This window comes from Labrus mixtus, chromosome 1 (genome assembly GCF_963584025.1).
Source record: "Labrus mixtus chromosome 1, fLabMix1.1, whole genome shotgun sequence".
NCBI classification, from domain to species: domain Eukaryota; kingdom Metazoa; phylum Chordata; class Actinopteri; order Labriformes; family Labridae; genus Labrus; species Labrus mixtus.
In genome coordinates this window covers 12021042-12036918 of record NC_083612.1, presented here as the reverse complement: position 1 = coordinate 12036918, position 15877 = coordinate 12021042, and the positions used below count along the sequence as shown (strand labels likewise).

Sequence of the window (15877 nt, the reverse complement as noted above, 5' to 3'; positions counted from 1 at the left end):
CAATGAATAATGCTCTGATTGTATCGGAATTTACCCTCAAGTTGTCTCTGTGAACAGCATCGCAAGTGAGTAATATACAATACATCTGTAATGTCTGTTAGATAATGGTGATATACTGCTTTCTGACAGTGCTATCAACTGTGTAGGATGTAATCAGGGAAACATTTTGTCAAGCTGCTGCAGTTTGTCAAGCTGGTATCTGACGGAGCGAGGGGCAAAAAAAGAAAAAAAAGTGCAGTAGACACACAAGTTTTGTAGAAAAACTCATTTAATTTCTTTCAAACAGAGTACAAAGACACTTTTTTACTAGAGGTCCTACTTTAAATAGAGCAAATTTGGGGGATTTCTACTCAAAGTTTGCCTTCAAGCTAGCTGCTAAGACAAGTTACTGATTTATCTTTGAAATGGAAACTGAACGGTAAAGAGATTTCTGGAAATGTCTTCTTGAGATTGTTTTTTCTCAGCTAGTATGAGCCCTGTTGAAAGTGGGGAATCGCTCCATTAGAAAGAGAAGGGATGTATGCGGAATGATAATTGATCTCATAGTGTAAGAACTGCAGGTCACTTTTTCAGCAGCTTAACTGCAGGACTTTGTGATAGGGCCTGACTGATATGGGATTTTTGGGGCCGATATCGGGGGAGAAAAAAAATCTGATACCGATATAAATCAGCCGATATCTTTCTTAGATCCATGAAATCGGTAGAGATAGATAGATATAAATGTATACACATGTATTGAGTGAATCCCTCAAATGCAGATATCAAACACTTGTGGAAAAGATAAACAATATAACGAAGACAAGACTCAATTGGAAAGTAACTGCGCATGTACCTGCATCACCGCCTGACTTGAGAGGGACTTGCTGGTGAAAAAGAACTGCTGATGTCATACAAGGAAACTCAAATGAAATGCTATTTGACTGGTCAATAACTCTAGTGACATCGGCGTATATCAGTGATAAAATAGCTGATACCGATAGTCACTGTATAAACTAATATTGTCCGATATTATCTGCTAGCGGATTAATCGATCGGGCTCTTCTTTGTTATAACTAGCTAATAGCTTCATGTATGTCATTTTATTGTTTCATAAAGAGTCAACAACTCCAACACAAGACAACGGATACACAACCCTGACATATATTTGCTTTTAAAGGTTTGTGTAGCTTATATATTCACAACCAGTGGCCTTATTTAGACACCCAGTAGACAAGGAGCAACATTAGCCTCCCATCCGTAAGATGTATCTGTCCACCGGAAGAATTTAAAGAGAGTTTTCACCAATTCTTTGTTTTCTTATTTTCAAGCATAGCAGATGGTAAATGTAGCGAAAAACAGAGCTATGAATTCTTCATTGAGTCCTGAATTCGCCTGCTAACAGAGCCATGCCAACATTGCCCAAATGTATCACTATGCTCCATGATGCATCGCTTGCAGGCTCATGGCCTTGCACCACTTCATTATTTTGGCTGTATAGTCTGGCTCATTAGCCTGAACATTGTAAAATGTGCCCTCGTCTATAACATCCTTTTCACTTATATTTTTGGAAAACCATTTTCACTTTTGGTAACATACTGTAGTTTAAATGCTCAACCAAAGACCTTCCTCCTGCTCCAGGCTGCTCTCGCCCACGAGGCCTTGTCCAGGCAGCAGAAGCCAGGCTCTTGAGTAGACGGAGCTCCCCCAACCTTCAGCGAGTTGATCTGGAACTACTACCACCTGAAGTCACTGTCGCCCAGCCACTTCCATCGGATTGTGTCATCCCTCAACCACCGAGCGACACTAAGCCTCCAACAACGGACTGTGTCGTCCCCCAACCGCCCCCGTCCTCATTCATGCACGGCCTGCTCCGACCTTCCCCTCAGTGACAAGGAAGTGTGGACAACAGGAACGCGAGGAATACAAAGGAGCAATCCTGCCTGCATATTATCCCATATGCTTTTTTGTAAAGCGTCTCAACATAACACTTGTTTTGAATTGGCGCTATATGATTAATGATTGATTGATTGATGATCTCGTCTCTGGTCATGTCAATGGCACCCAGACTTCAGTGTTGATTTGCAATTATTTGTGTGACATCTAGCCAATCAGACGGTGTTGTGGGCGGGACATTGGGTAAAACAGAGTTGTGAGTGAAAACAAACCGAGAGGGAAAGACGTTGTCTCTGTGTTTGGCAGCAGAGCAAAAGTAGAAGACTTTTAATTCATTCATTTTAACAGCGATCTGTGAAATAAAACGCAGATACAGATAATCAGCCAAAGCTGAATATTGACCCTCAAGAAATTGCACAAGACCGATAAACGATTATGCCTAATCCTTATCATTAAATGTAATACTCTACTAAGAGAAAAGCTCACTCATCTCATCTCTCCAAAACATTTAAACAAACACATCCACTCTGCTGCCTGGTGCTTTTAAGAAAAGAAAATCTACGATGAAATAAATTGTAGGATGTTGTGTTGTGCAAGTTAAGGCTGCAGAGATGTATGCTGCAGCCTGATATAGCAGGCCTACATTATTAATGTATTTTGACTCATCATTAGTCAGAGGCTCTCTAACGCCTGTTATTTGGGTTACATTATTCATCAATGTGTGCCTAAAGAGCAGATGTTTTATAGAAAAAAAAGCTCCACAGCTGTTATAAACATACAGGTTGAGTTTGTGCATAATTACTGTGGACTCTTCTGTTTTAAAATAGGACAGAGGGGCCAGAATTTGAATGTGCCTTGCCATGCAAAAAAAAAAATTAGTAACTGCACAGGCATCAAATCACATCTAGACTGATGTATTATAATGTAGACAATGACAGCACATTAATGTGAGGCACTGTCTGACCCCCCCTCATCCTCACGTCATCAGGTTTGTCCTACATGAGTCCTTGGTGTACAGGAAAGGGAGAATTTGTCTGTTGTCTAATCTCATCATGAGCAGCCGGAGGTATTTTTAGACAAACAACATTTAATTGAAGTTCTGACCGTCCCTGATCCAATGAGAGATTATAAAACAAAGAGTGAAGTGAAATGCTGACCGTAAATGTTTTTCTAAAATGTTTACGCACAGAGAGCAGCCAAAACAGGGAGTTGCATACGTTAGCTGAAGTAATTTCAGCTTAGATAAGACAAACTGATATCAGACTCATGGGTCTCACGTAACATCAAGCAGCGGACAGGATAAGAACTCGTTTTTCCAACTGGGGTAAGAGTTTGTGTATGAACAATTTCATGCATGAGCTATTTGTCTTCCGTGTTGATTTCTACACTGCAGCTTATCACCATTTCCTACTCATACATTGATATAGGATGTTAAAAACTACATTTGATAAGGAGCACCATTGCCTTGTTAAGTAGCATTTGCTTGTGAATAAGTCCTGCATTTAAGCAAGTAATTGGACAGATATATTAGTTTGTGAGAAATTAATTTAATTCAACACCAGATAGTCTGTGCATATAAACCGATATTCCGTCTCCTCTAGTATTTGCGTGTTAAAGTTTTCAAAATCCCTGTGGCTACTTAAAACAACATCAATCTCTGGGGTAGCATCACACCACTGAAAATGGCAAGTTAAGGTGAAGATTTGTATAGTGCAATAAGGCAGGCCTGTTTGATTCTCCGGTTGATGGTTGTTAACATTTACAAAGAACAGATAAAGAACAATAGCCACGTTAAAGCCAGGACTCGCCTCCTGAAATGCAAATGTTCAAACCCAGCTGACACGTCAACTGACTTAAATTAATGCTGATGCCTCTGTATGACCTTCCAACAAAATTCTTAGGGACAAGATTGATCTTTTCTAGACGGTCATTTTTAATGCCTATAACTGCTGCTGCCTGGTAGGTGTCAAAACTCATATAGAGTTAAAGTCAGCAGGATGGCATTGTCCATCAGAAGACACCACTTAAATATGTTCAAACCAAGATCAGCCAATAGTTAAGAGGCTCAGCTTTGTCTAGAACAGGGGTGGGGCAACTGGCGGCCCGGGGGCCACATGCAGCCCCCATCAACCCTCAACGTGGCCCTCAGGTCAATTTTTTACATATCAATTAGTTGGAAACATGAAGAAAAACATGACAAAAATCTGCCATGAAATCATGAAAACCAGAAATATGTCCATAATATTATTTGATCACTGGTATATGTTGACTTAAGTTTGAGACATAATCGACTGTAATCGTTTTTGTATCCTACAATTTGGTCCCCTGGCAGTGAGAATTAAATGAATGTGGCCCTTGCTGTGACCAAAGTTGCCCATCCCTGGTCTAGAATGGTTGCCAAAATCAACGCAAACTCCTAACAGGAGCTTCAAAGAAACCAAAAATGTTTACAGAATTAAGATTGGTTCTGCTGGATGTTTCTCCAGCACCGGTACAGCGCTACAAAACATAAACACAAAGGTTACAAGGTTGATTTTCTGTAGGTTCAGTGTCTAAAACAAAATAATTTATTGGGTTTTTTTCGGGGGCCACATGTCCTCCAGTGGTATACAGGTCATATTTTATCTATTTAAACAAAAACAACAACAAATTAAGACCATTTGGACGCTTGATTATGGTAAATGTTTCGACAACTTTCTTTTTTTTTACAACAGATGACTCCTGTAGTGCATGCATGGCCATCAAGTTCACTCTCCAATGATCTTGTGGACTCATACTGATGCATGTGTTGTAAGAGTGTGTTTCCTGAGTCCCACAGCGGGATCAGCATCTGTGGTCTCTCAAAAAGTTTACAGGAGCAGCAGGGCGCCCGTCCTTTGCTCACCAGCTCATCTTCACAGGGAACGAGAGAGAGAAAACTTTTTTATGGTTGAGCAGCTGCTGCATTTAATCAAATCTCCAGCTTGTACATAAAAAAAAAAGCTGCAACACTGTGGGGTTTAAGGTAGCACTCTGGAGAACGAAGGTTAAAAAAAAAAACACCCAAAACTTGATATGACAAATCCTTGAAATGCTTACCTTTCCCAAAGCCTTAACAAATCTGTAATCCTCTGCTGCCCCAGATTGTCTGTGTGTGACAGCAAACCTAATCAACATTTTGACCAAACATACCTGTGTGTGCACTGCAGGCATACGCACAGAGCAACAAACCTTTTCATATTGTAAATATTGATTTTGTAGTCTATACTTTCTGCCCTCAGTTTGAAACCTATAAAACCAAATGAGCCTTTCTCTTTTAAGCACATTACATGCAACAGATACAGTTTTTTTTTACAATAGCTGTAAGGCAATAGCATCCAAAGCAGATGATTTTCCTCTGGGTGCAGAAGAAACTTAACACGGAGGAATATGTGTAATTAGCAATACAATCTTCACGTCTACAATGGAGTAACACAATAAAGCCGCACATACTGTCGGATTAATGCAGCCAATTAGGAAGAGGGGATACAGTGGAGGGTGCAAAGACTCAGGTTGCCGTCCGTCAATAGAGGGACATTATGTAACTGCTTCATGGAAACCGCAAGCTGGTTTAAACTTACACCGGGGCTGTAATCCCGAGAGGGCTTTATGAAGCGCTCTCGTCAGACTGGGCTGTGAACATTTTGTTTACGTGGAAAATTGGAGGTTACAAACAGTCGGTGTCAATTACGTAATGGCCTGGTGCAGGTAAGATATTAGCCTGAAGCAGGTAATTGGTCACTGAAAGGGCAAGTTGTCCTGCTGACTGTTTGTTACACAGCACATTTGTAGCTTAGAGAAATCATACAGGTGCAGACTTATGGCTAGTTTTCTTCAAACAATACATCCTTTGCAAAGGGGTTTACAAAAGGAGGCTTCTTTGTTCAACTAACCACTTTTGATATTGACAGTGGAAGTGACAGCTGTCTCTGGATGATACTATCAGCTACTTCTAACTTTATAATTCAGGCAAAGTTACTGTATCTACGTGTCATAAGAAATCCCTGTCTCAGAATGACTTTGAATGTTTGTGGTTGATTAGTTTAATTGTGCAGTTGGACAAGGAAGAAAAAAGTAAAACCTTGGGCTCCAGTGGCTGAGTGGTTAGTTTGCACGCCCCTATGTACAAAGGCTACAATACCAAAAGCCATGTCACCCATGTCATTCCCCACTCTCTCTCTCTCCTTGATTATCGACTCTATCCACCGTCCCGTCTCTAGATAATGACATAAAAAGTCAAACCTGACCAATGTTTCATTCTAAGATGAATGCTTTTGCAATACAGAGCTTCCAGTTTCTGCTCTGACTAACATATTACTATTTGAGTTACTGTTGTCCTAAACCCAGAAATTGAGATCAAGGTACCCGATAATGGGAAGCATTTAGGTTCACTCAGGTCTGTATCCTTATATTTCCTATATATCTTATATTCTCTACCTCATAATCATCTGAGCATGAATTTAGAGGCCCTTTCAAATGTACAGTTAAGTCTGTTTCTAAAAGCTAAAGGTACTGATAGTTGCTGAACAGAATCGTATCATTCAACCTGCAGTAAGTGTGATTCGCCTTTGTTCTTTTGCGACCACAATCTCTTACAATGTTAGTTTATATTAGTGTAATTACCAACTATGATTGAAAAAAATAGAAAAAGCAACCAGGAAGTACAAGAATACTACAGACTGGTTTTCTTAAAGGACGTAATAGTGAAAGATGTACTTATTGGTCATGAAAGTGCTGCATCTGCTTTCTGTTACTGTGTAACCAGTTAGTCAGACACTCAAACAATTACATTTAATTTTCAAGCATCCAAAAAACCCACACTTTTTTTAAAGGGCACATATTATGCTTTTTCTGGTTTTATATGCTCTTTAGTGTGTTTTCCATGTGTCCTGTGCATGTTTAGGCACATCTATTTGCAAAAATTCAAAGTCCGCGGAAACAAAGATCAGACTTTGCACACGTGGGGACTCTGAACGTGGGCACTTCAGAGCCTTAGAGAGAGAGTCAGAAGCGAGCCGGTGCATGGAGCGGCAGTACATGAAAACAGACACTTTTTTCAAACCTTAGCTATTGTGAACATACTTTAGTAGGTACATAGATTAAATATACAAACCCCAAAAAGGGCATAATATGGGCTCTTTAAAACATCCCTGATAGTTGTGCTGTGTTGTTTTTGGTTTGGCAAAGGGTATCCAAATCATTATCCAAACTCTTACTGACGGAGGGTTTTCGCAGTTTGTCTACTGACCCAACTGACCCAGATCAGACCCTGTTTTGTTTCCCTTACAACTCGATGCCTTTGGCTCACTTTTCCCCCCAGCTTTCTTCGACTAATAGTCTTTGACAGCAAGTCATCAATAATCACAGTCGAGTGAAACTTCAGGGGTTAAAACTGACCTTTCAGTCAGATCCCCTTTGAACCATGTGTTGATGGTTTAAGACTAGGGCTTGTTTTTTTAGACGACAATTAAAGTAAAAAACTCACCCCATGATGACACCAGCTGGGCTAGTATATCGTGTGTGTTGGCAGCGCAGCTAGCTGACAAGCTTTTATCAGGCCTGATTAATGGATTGGCAAGACAAGACGAAGACATTCCAGCCTCATGAACTTCCACTGTGTTTCTCTTTTTTTGTTTTCTTTTCAAGTTGCTTTGATTACTTCCAAGAAAAAGATTTTATCAGAGAGGCATGATGGCTAGTACATGAAATCGATAATTTATAGTACAAACATGTGCAATTCTTTTTTTAACAAGGAGGCTTTATTATGTTGTTCCAGGCTGTGGAATTTTGCCTGATTTATAATTTTCCGCTAATTCATGATATTTATAAAAACTAGCCTCGTTTAATGGGAAAAGAGCTCAGTGAACTTTCCAGGTCACATTTTTAACATGTACCTATTTATTTACTGCAGACATCTTGTGCCAATGAAATGTTTTGGTCTCACACATTCCGTCATTGATTTCTATTCTTATGGTATTTAAGATTGGAGCTCGGGGCTGTTTGGAGGCATGTACACATTGTTTCCTCGACATCTCCCTCTTGCTCCTTTTAGAGTGGCCTCTTGTAGAGATGCCATTGTGCACGTACATTAAAGAAACAATGAAAATCTGCAGCTAAAAATGTTCACTCGCCTGAAGAAAGGGCCTCCAAGTGTTTGTTAGGGTGGTGGTATCACATACTGCAGAGATTTTGACCTCTATGGAGCCATGTTTTCATGTGTGGGTGTATCTGCCACATGCATGAAGTGCACATGCAAGCAAGTGATAGAATATATGTTCCTATCAAAAGGTGAAAAAGTACAAATGCATCAGATATAAAGAAGACTTAAAGATAGCAAACATTTTGTTCGTGAAGCTTTGAAATGATGGGGAACAAATGATGAGGAAGGACGTTTTAACACATTTTGGTCACAGCCTTGGTTACTATGAAAATACTTGTGTTGTTGCACAGAGCCTTCAAAATTCAGCATGAACACTCAGAAGTCTAATTTAAATCACCGAGGGTGCACATGATGCATTATGAGCACAACAATAGCCAGATGTCATTACACTTTCAATTCTCATCTCTGGAAATAGAATCATATATTTGATCACTTCTGATACCTGCTGCATGTGTATCACGTTTTACTACTGCATTACTGGATGACACATTCAGTTGCCTGTTCGTAAAGTACAACTCGTGGAAACTACTGCATTAATGTCTTTGTCACCTTTGTCACCTTTTGCCATAAATCTCAGGGATTGGATAGAGCGTCTTAGATTTGAATTGATTGGCCTTAAAGTGTTACGTATACAACATTTGATCCCATAAAACCACATAACACTATATATGTAACATCATTACGACAGTACAACATTCAATGTAAATTACTGATTTAAGATACAACAATTTCAAAGTGGGTGCAGCTCTGGTTTGCTTTAGGCCAGCATTATGCCTTTTTGTAAAAGATTTGAAATTTGCTGGTAATTTGTTGTTTACAGCCTTTGATGGATGATGTATAGATGCAAACAAAGGTAAACATTAGGACTGGGTATTTTCCACAACCCTGCGATACGAGAGGCCACGATACGATACATATAGTGATTGTCCTACTCAGAAATCTGTTCTTTAATGTTGAGAATAACATCAGAGGCGTAAGGACCCTACAACTTGAAACTCAATTTTGGTCATCAGAGATCCTAGACTAGAGATTCATAAAAATATGTTAATCCCAGAGCTATGTTTAAGGTGTTATTGTGAACTGCACCATAGGTCAATTGCCTTTCAAAACGGTCATCACAGCTTTGCAGCGGTCGATTCTGTAACATCTGCATCGATACATGTATCTGAAAGGGGCACATGACCATATATTGCCAATATCGATTTTTTTGGAGCACAGCCCTAGAAAACGTGTTGAATTTCTGTTTACATAAAAATAAGCTTGACACGAAGGCCATCACAAAGGTCATGATGTTAGTTTGTTGTTGCTTTCTTGCTTATGTGCTGATACCACTTGAAGGTAGCGCTAAAGGCTGTAGTTTGTGTTGCTTTTTAATTATAAATAATGAACTAATAAAGCTTCATGAAGGATTTATTGCAGGAGTGTCACATTAGACTGCGTAAATTGGAGCTAATATAAAAGGGTCTAAAGGGATTGATGTGATGCCACAGCCATAACTGTGTACTATAAAGTAGTCATAGCTCCTCTGCATTGGTTGTGTTTTCTCTTATTCTTTCGGGGAGTTAACTCGGGGCACTTTAGTCCAAACTCATGCAGTTTGGGTGAACTGAAAACTCCAAATTCCTCCCAGGAGTAATAAATAATTCTAAATGTGTCGCTCTGTCTTTGTTTCAGCTCTGTGAATTACTGGCATCCTGTCCAGACTGTCCCCTGCCTCTCTCCCCCCCCCCCCCACTCCCAAGTGAATGCTGGGATGTGCTCCAGCCCCCTGTGACCCTGAGCAGGTTTCAGCCGATCTAAAAGACGGATGGATGTCTTGGCTGCAGGTAGGAGTCATTTTTTGGAGGAGCTCAATGAGCCATTTGTCAACAGGGTCAGTCGTGACTTTGACCTGTGGTTGTCAGCACAATTTGGCTTCTGTTTTGCAGAGCAGGTTGTTTCAATCTGGAAATGTCTGCTGTCACATAAAATGTGGGCCGTGAGGAGCATAATTCAATAAGACGTTTGTAAATGTAGATGCCGGTGTGATAACCACGATGGAAAAAGCCAAATAAAGGCCTGTTACTTTTAATCTCCAGTTTGAAGAGATCCGATTACCTCTGAGACATTTGAGCTCGGGAGCTTTACTGTCTTTTAGTGGTTGAGCCTTAAGTCAGATTTTGGTCATTACAGCTGTGAGTGTGTGAACTGTGTGGTACACGACATACAGGTGCACGCACTTCTGCCAAACTGAAAATAATGCAGTGAAGGTGTTTTTTACATTTCAGTATTTTAGAGGGTTTTACTCTTCATTTATAAATATCATCGTGAATTAAAAGCTTCCCTAGGATCTCAACACTGTAGACACCAGATCACTGCACAGACGCTGCACATTATGGATGAAATAGTCCCATATTTTGATATTATTGTTACTCTACCTCCATTAAAAACCCACTGTTAAACAAATGTTCCCTAATTGTACTCCAGAAAGGCACTTCTTGGTTGCTTTGGCCCAGCCAGGATAGTAAAAGCTAAATGATCCCGCCAGGACGGTCCCGCCATAAAACCAACAGTATGTTCCATGATGCTCGGCCAGGTTAGGATCCTCTTGAGCCTCTGAGCACACAATCCCACAGCACAATTATTTAAAAATCCTGCAAACCAGCCAGTGTCTTTATAAACAGAAAATGACTCTCCTACGGGCTTGTAAAAAAATCTGTTAATTCAAATAAAACGTTTAATATTCAAGATATCAGACTGACTTTGTTGAGATGCTGCAATGCTATTTCACATATACAGTAAGTAAAAAATGTTCACTACTTCAAATATTCAAAAGTCAAACCAGCAGCTGTACACACTCCTTCATGAGCCGCCATGACAGACAGAATGATTATCATTGCCGTGGAAACACCAGAGGCTACGTAAAAGACCCCTACATAAGAAAGCTATACTGAAAGCTGCCATACTTTTGCTGTAAGTGCTTCTTTGATAAAAACTTTAATGTGAATTATACTTGGACACATCGTCGGTAAACATATTCTCTTCCTCAGGTCTGTTTCACCCGTTCATCTTTATTACATTAGGCGGAGTAGTATTGATTGAGAGCCCCCTGGTGGCGGAATCTACATACTGTATCTTTAATAACAACATCTTTGAATTCATGTATTCAAGTCATTGCCTTGTGTGTTTTAAATTTTTAATTTTGCTACACATCTAATTCCTTCCTTGTCCCTTCTGGGCACACATTTTAGCTGACTTTAGTTTATCCTTTGTACCTTTAATGACCTCTGTTATTGTGGTATATTTGATGGTTTCATTTGTGGAATGTGACTGTTCAGCATTGCCATTTTGTCCTGGAGATAATTAATTTGAAATGACTTCTTGGTGAAATAAATTGATAATAATATTACATTGGGGCAGTGGCTATGTCTCTGAGACTGAGTGTTAAGTTTGGATAAAAACTGCTGAAGCAATGTCTTAATCTGACATCAATCTATGCACACTCTTAATGTAGATACTGCAAAATCTATCTACCTCATGTGAATTAACCCATCTGTTACACAATTAAGTATTAAGTCTTTGCTTATTTTGTATTTATTGTTGATATTTAATGTCATACTTTTTGTTCGTGGAGAGCACAGATCACCAAAGTCAAATTCCTTGTGTGTGTAAGCACCTGGCCAATAAAGCTGATTTGGCCTCTGATAAAAGTATTTTTGCTTCTGACAAGTTGTCCACATTTCCCGGTAAAAAAATCCAGCTCTGGTTCTGTGCTGTGTACACATTTAAAAACCTGACTCACTATGGTTCACCTAGGTTTTTTTTTCTGTTTACTGGAGCGTAGCACTGTAAATACAAACATTTGTCAATGAGCGGTTCATCTCCAGTTTAGCATAAAAATCAGGATACTCAGAACCTCTATAAGCTTCCACTTTTATTACAAGTCAATCTGTTAGTTTGAATGAATGTATTGATTAATAAATCAGTCAGATCTCATAAGACAGAAATATTGACACAACACATCACTCGCTCCTGTAACCTAAAGCTATAATACTTCACTTTGTGTGTGACCAATAGGCAAAAAATAACATCAAGTTTTTTGGTAAAAATTGTTCAAAATATGAGAAAGCATCAAATCACCACAATAGAGAAGCTACAAGCTGTCAATATGAAGTGTCTTTAATGGATAAATGTCTCCGATTGTTCAGCAGAACTGAAGATTAACTTTCTGTTGATCAGCTCGACTCACATGTGCTCCGTTCTTCATCATTACATAACCCAGTCTAACATTACAAACCACACGCTCACTTTCTTCCCACCTCTCCTCTTTGTCCTTTGACAAGCATGGAATATACTTTTAGAAAAAAATAACCATAAATAACCCTCCATTTGTCACATCACATGGCCCGGCCACATGGTCTAAATCTGCACTACAAAGACACGCCGTGCACGTGACGACAGGACGCTCCCAACAGTCAAACCATTCAGCTCGGTCCTGCAGTGGCTCAGGATGATACGGGCTGTTTTCACCCTCAGCTCAGCAGCTACAGGCCTGAGAATATGCCTGACCCACACACTTTGCTTCGAAAAACGTTTTGGATTGCACCTCTTGCAATAAGCCACATTATGTAAGTGCTAAGTGTGAGGTATCAAGAGGAGCTGGCTCGGGGCCATGACGCTGCTGTGTGTGTGTTTGGTGGTGGGTGCAGGTGTTGAAAATATCTTGCATGAATAGTTCTTGTGAGGATACAAACACACAGAGAAGGAGATGATTATGCTCTGATGCAGTGACGACGTGCCGAGGAATGCTGAAGAGCACCGATGAGTGAGTGACGGTGTGTGTGTATCCACTGTATGAATGCAAATGTCTAATGATCGAGACAAATACAGAGGCCTCCAAACACTGCAGAATACCTCAAAACTACATCTTGCTGTTTCAATTTTTCAAAAGAAGGAGAAGAAAAATATTTTTGCACGTGTATTTTATAAGGCAGATGGAGAGAAACGTGTCCATCAAAAACTGAAGGCAACAACTATGATGTTTTCATCTTAACTCTTCCAGAATTAGACTCAGGTTCAAGGACACAGAGTTCAAAATGACCCAAACATCAAATGAACAATTTATTATTTCTACTGCCAGAAGTCTCTTGATCAAGAAATGGCAAAAAACGTGAAGTTTAATGATGTCAAGACGTATCATATGTGGAGTTGTTGTTGTCATTGTTACACATTTGAGGGTAGGTATCACATAGAGGTAGGGGAATTGATAAAACCGCCTCAACCTCAGTAGCCCACTACTTTCATGCCACTGAAGACTTCACTTATCATATTTCAGCAGCAGTAAGGATTTCGTCAGGTGAATAAAGCTCAACAGTTCTGGATAAATATCTTTCTGAGGTGACTCATGCAGGTTGAACATTTTGAAGGTTTAGCAGCAATAAGACGTCTCTGACTTCACTAAAGAGTCTATAATCTCTGTTTGTGCACTTGAGGCTTCACACCGCCACACATGTGTAAGGTTCATGTTGGACTAATATTCACCTGCTAATAAGTTAAGATGACACTGAGATGAACATTCTGCTCTTTGCTGCACAGGTTTAACTGAGATTTGAGGTGAAGACAAACTTTTCCCCCTTCAGCATCCAAGATGTCAAACTCTGGTACACATCATTCCTCAAAGTGAAGCTCAAATATCCAGCTGTAGGAACAACATTGGAAGTAGCTTCATGAATGGGGGAGGGGGAGTGTTCTGCTTTGTAGCTTAATTAAAAGATCATAGCATCATTTGAAGTCAACATTGTCATAGTTTAGATACATAAAGTAAACTATATCCTGTAGCTTACAGTGTCCTCATGCTACACCTGCTGCTGAGGTTGAGACTCAATAAGACAAATCATCATGTGAAGTGAATGCAGTCGACACTGTAGGAAAGCAAGGAGGAAACTGTACATGAACTGTAAAGTTATTAAGAATCTACTACTTCAAAAATATATCACAAGGCTGCTGCACTCATAAACATTTCAGGTACTCCATTGTAAAGCTTTGTGCTAAATCTTCCACTGAAAGTCGTGATGTGCCCTTTAATTAGTTAATTACAGATGTTATTTTTGAGAATGTATTTGTCGATTTTATTTTATTTTTTAATGTATTGCTGACTGTGCCAACAGGTTTAGCAGGCGAAACATTAACTAAGGACATGCCGACTGAAATTTGCACAATACTGTATCTGGCCAGCGTCCATCCACAGTATTTAATGCATTATTACGCACGGGTCATCATGCGTCATTGTGTTGTTTAGGGGACAGCCAATCATAGACTGAGATGTTATTTAACAGGTTTTATGTATAAATTTAAACTAGTGAGTGTTTTTTTTTGTGTGTGTGTATCATGACTCAGAAATTCTTCCATATTTTTAGGAGCTTTATTTTCTCAGTCTGTGACACTGCGAGTTGTTTTCATCATCACTGCATAAGAATCACTGTCACACACACTCAAACTGCAGGCTACATACCTTGGAAGACATCCACATCCCGATCATCCTCTGAGCTCGCAGATAATCATAGTCCTCTTGAGGAAAAAAAGAATATTTGTGCACGAAGTCCAGCGGACAGAAGAGGAAGTTGCTCAATAACTCCCCTCTGAGGAGTTTCCTAAACAGAGTCGTTTTTGCTATAGCTTTCCATCCACGTCCGTGTAAAGGGATATTGTCTCTTTGAGGTTTTTTTTAAATTAAGCTGGGGAAACTTTTGTCGCCAAGACCCCCCCTAGCCTGTCCATAGGAAACCTGGCGAGGCGAGTCATTTCTCCAGCCGTATTGAACTGAATGATTCCTGTGCTTAGCTCTCATGGTGGCTCGACAACACAAGGCTTTTCTTGGCCTGCTGTGGAAAAGCATGTTTGTGTGGATGTCATAGAAATAAGTCTAGCCCTACTTTATTTGATGACTTCTAAATGCTATTTTTTGTTTATATCACATTAAGAGTTGGAGGAGTAACAAAAGCTTTATTTATCTGTCTTTGACTTTTTCCTTTACTGGAGTCCAATTTTTATTGGCAATGTATGAAAGAGGTTGTTCAAAACTTTAGTTTGCTCTCTGTGAGGAAGTAACTCAAACATTCTTCAGCTAAGGTCAGAAGAGGACTCAATTATTGCCATTTGCATGGCCTACAGTTTCTGTCTCTAAAATAAAAATCAGCCTAAACCAGCGTAGATTCTACATTAGTGCAAACAAAATAACTTTATTGCATATCAGCAAAACGATCATCCCTACCCTTTCTGTTACTGACAGATGAAACCCATAAAGTGCAAATGCATAGCCTGTCTTGTCTAGAATTTCGATTTGATGTCAGATTTGGAAGCCCGAAAAGGTTACATGACTTAACTTATCAACCCATTTGGCGAATATTTGTCTTAATTGCTCATCAGCGTGGAGAGGATTTGAGAGAAACTTTTGCTCTGAGATGTAGAGAATGAAATATCCTAAACCTGCCAATTAGTGATTTATGAGTGTGTGTGTGTGTGTGTGTGTATGTGTGTGTGTGTGTATGTGTGTATGTGTATGTGTGCGTAAAACTTGTGTTAGGGGGACCACCTGCTCGTACAGTCTCTTTATAGGGCATATTTCACTTAAAAAGATACTCTATTTGTTGTCACACGTCAGTCTGAATGGATTTAGAGTTAGTACTGTTTCTCCGGCCTATGTCTGTGCCATTTCCTTTACTCGGGCTTTTGTCCAGCCCGCACAACGACTCCGTCACCCCCTCCTCCATCTCCATATACTCCGCTTTATCACCCAGCGAGGAGCCAGAGGGCGAACCTTTGAATTTCCTTAAAAAGTCCGGGAAGTAG

General features: G+C 39.8%; 1 protein-coding gene across 1 annotated transcript in view; it reads right to left on the bottom strand.

The window, feature by feature from the left end:
• The window catches only part of kcna4 (potassium voltage-gated channel, shaker-related subfamily, member 4), a 60362-nt gene that overhangs the window by 40770 nt on the left and 3715 nt on the right, over nt 1–15877 (bottom strand). The window contains exon 2 of the mRNA XM_061065412.1: nt 14541–15877. This exon is cut by the window's right edge and continues 2541 nt beyond it. Coding sequence (XP_060921395.1) covers nt 15679–15877 — 199 coding nt within the window. The 3' untranslated portion in view covers nt 14541–15678. The remainder of the gene's footprint in view (nt 1–14540) is intronic.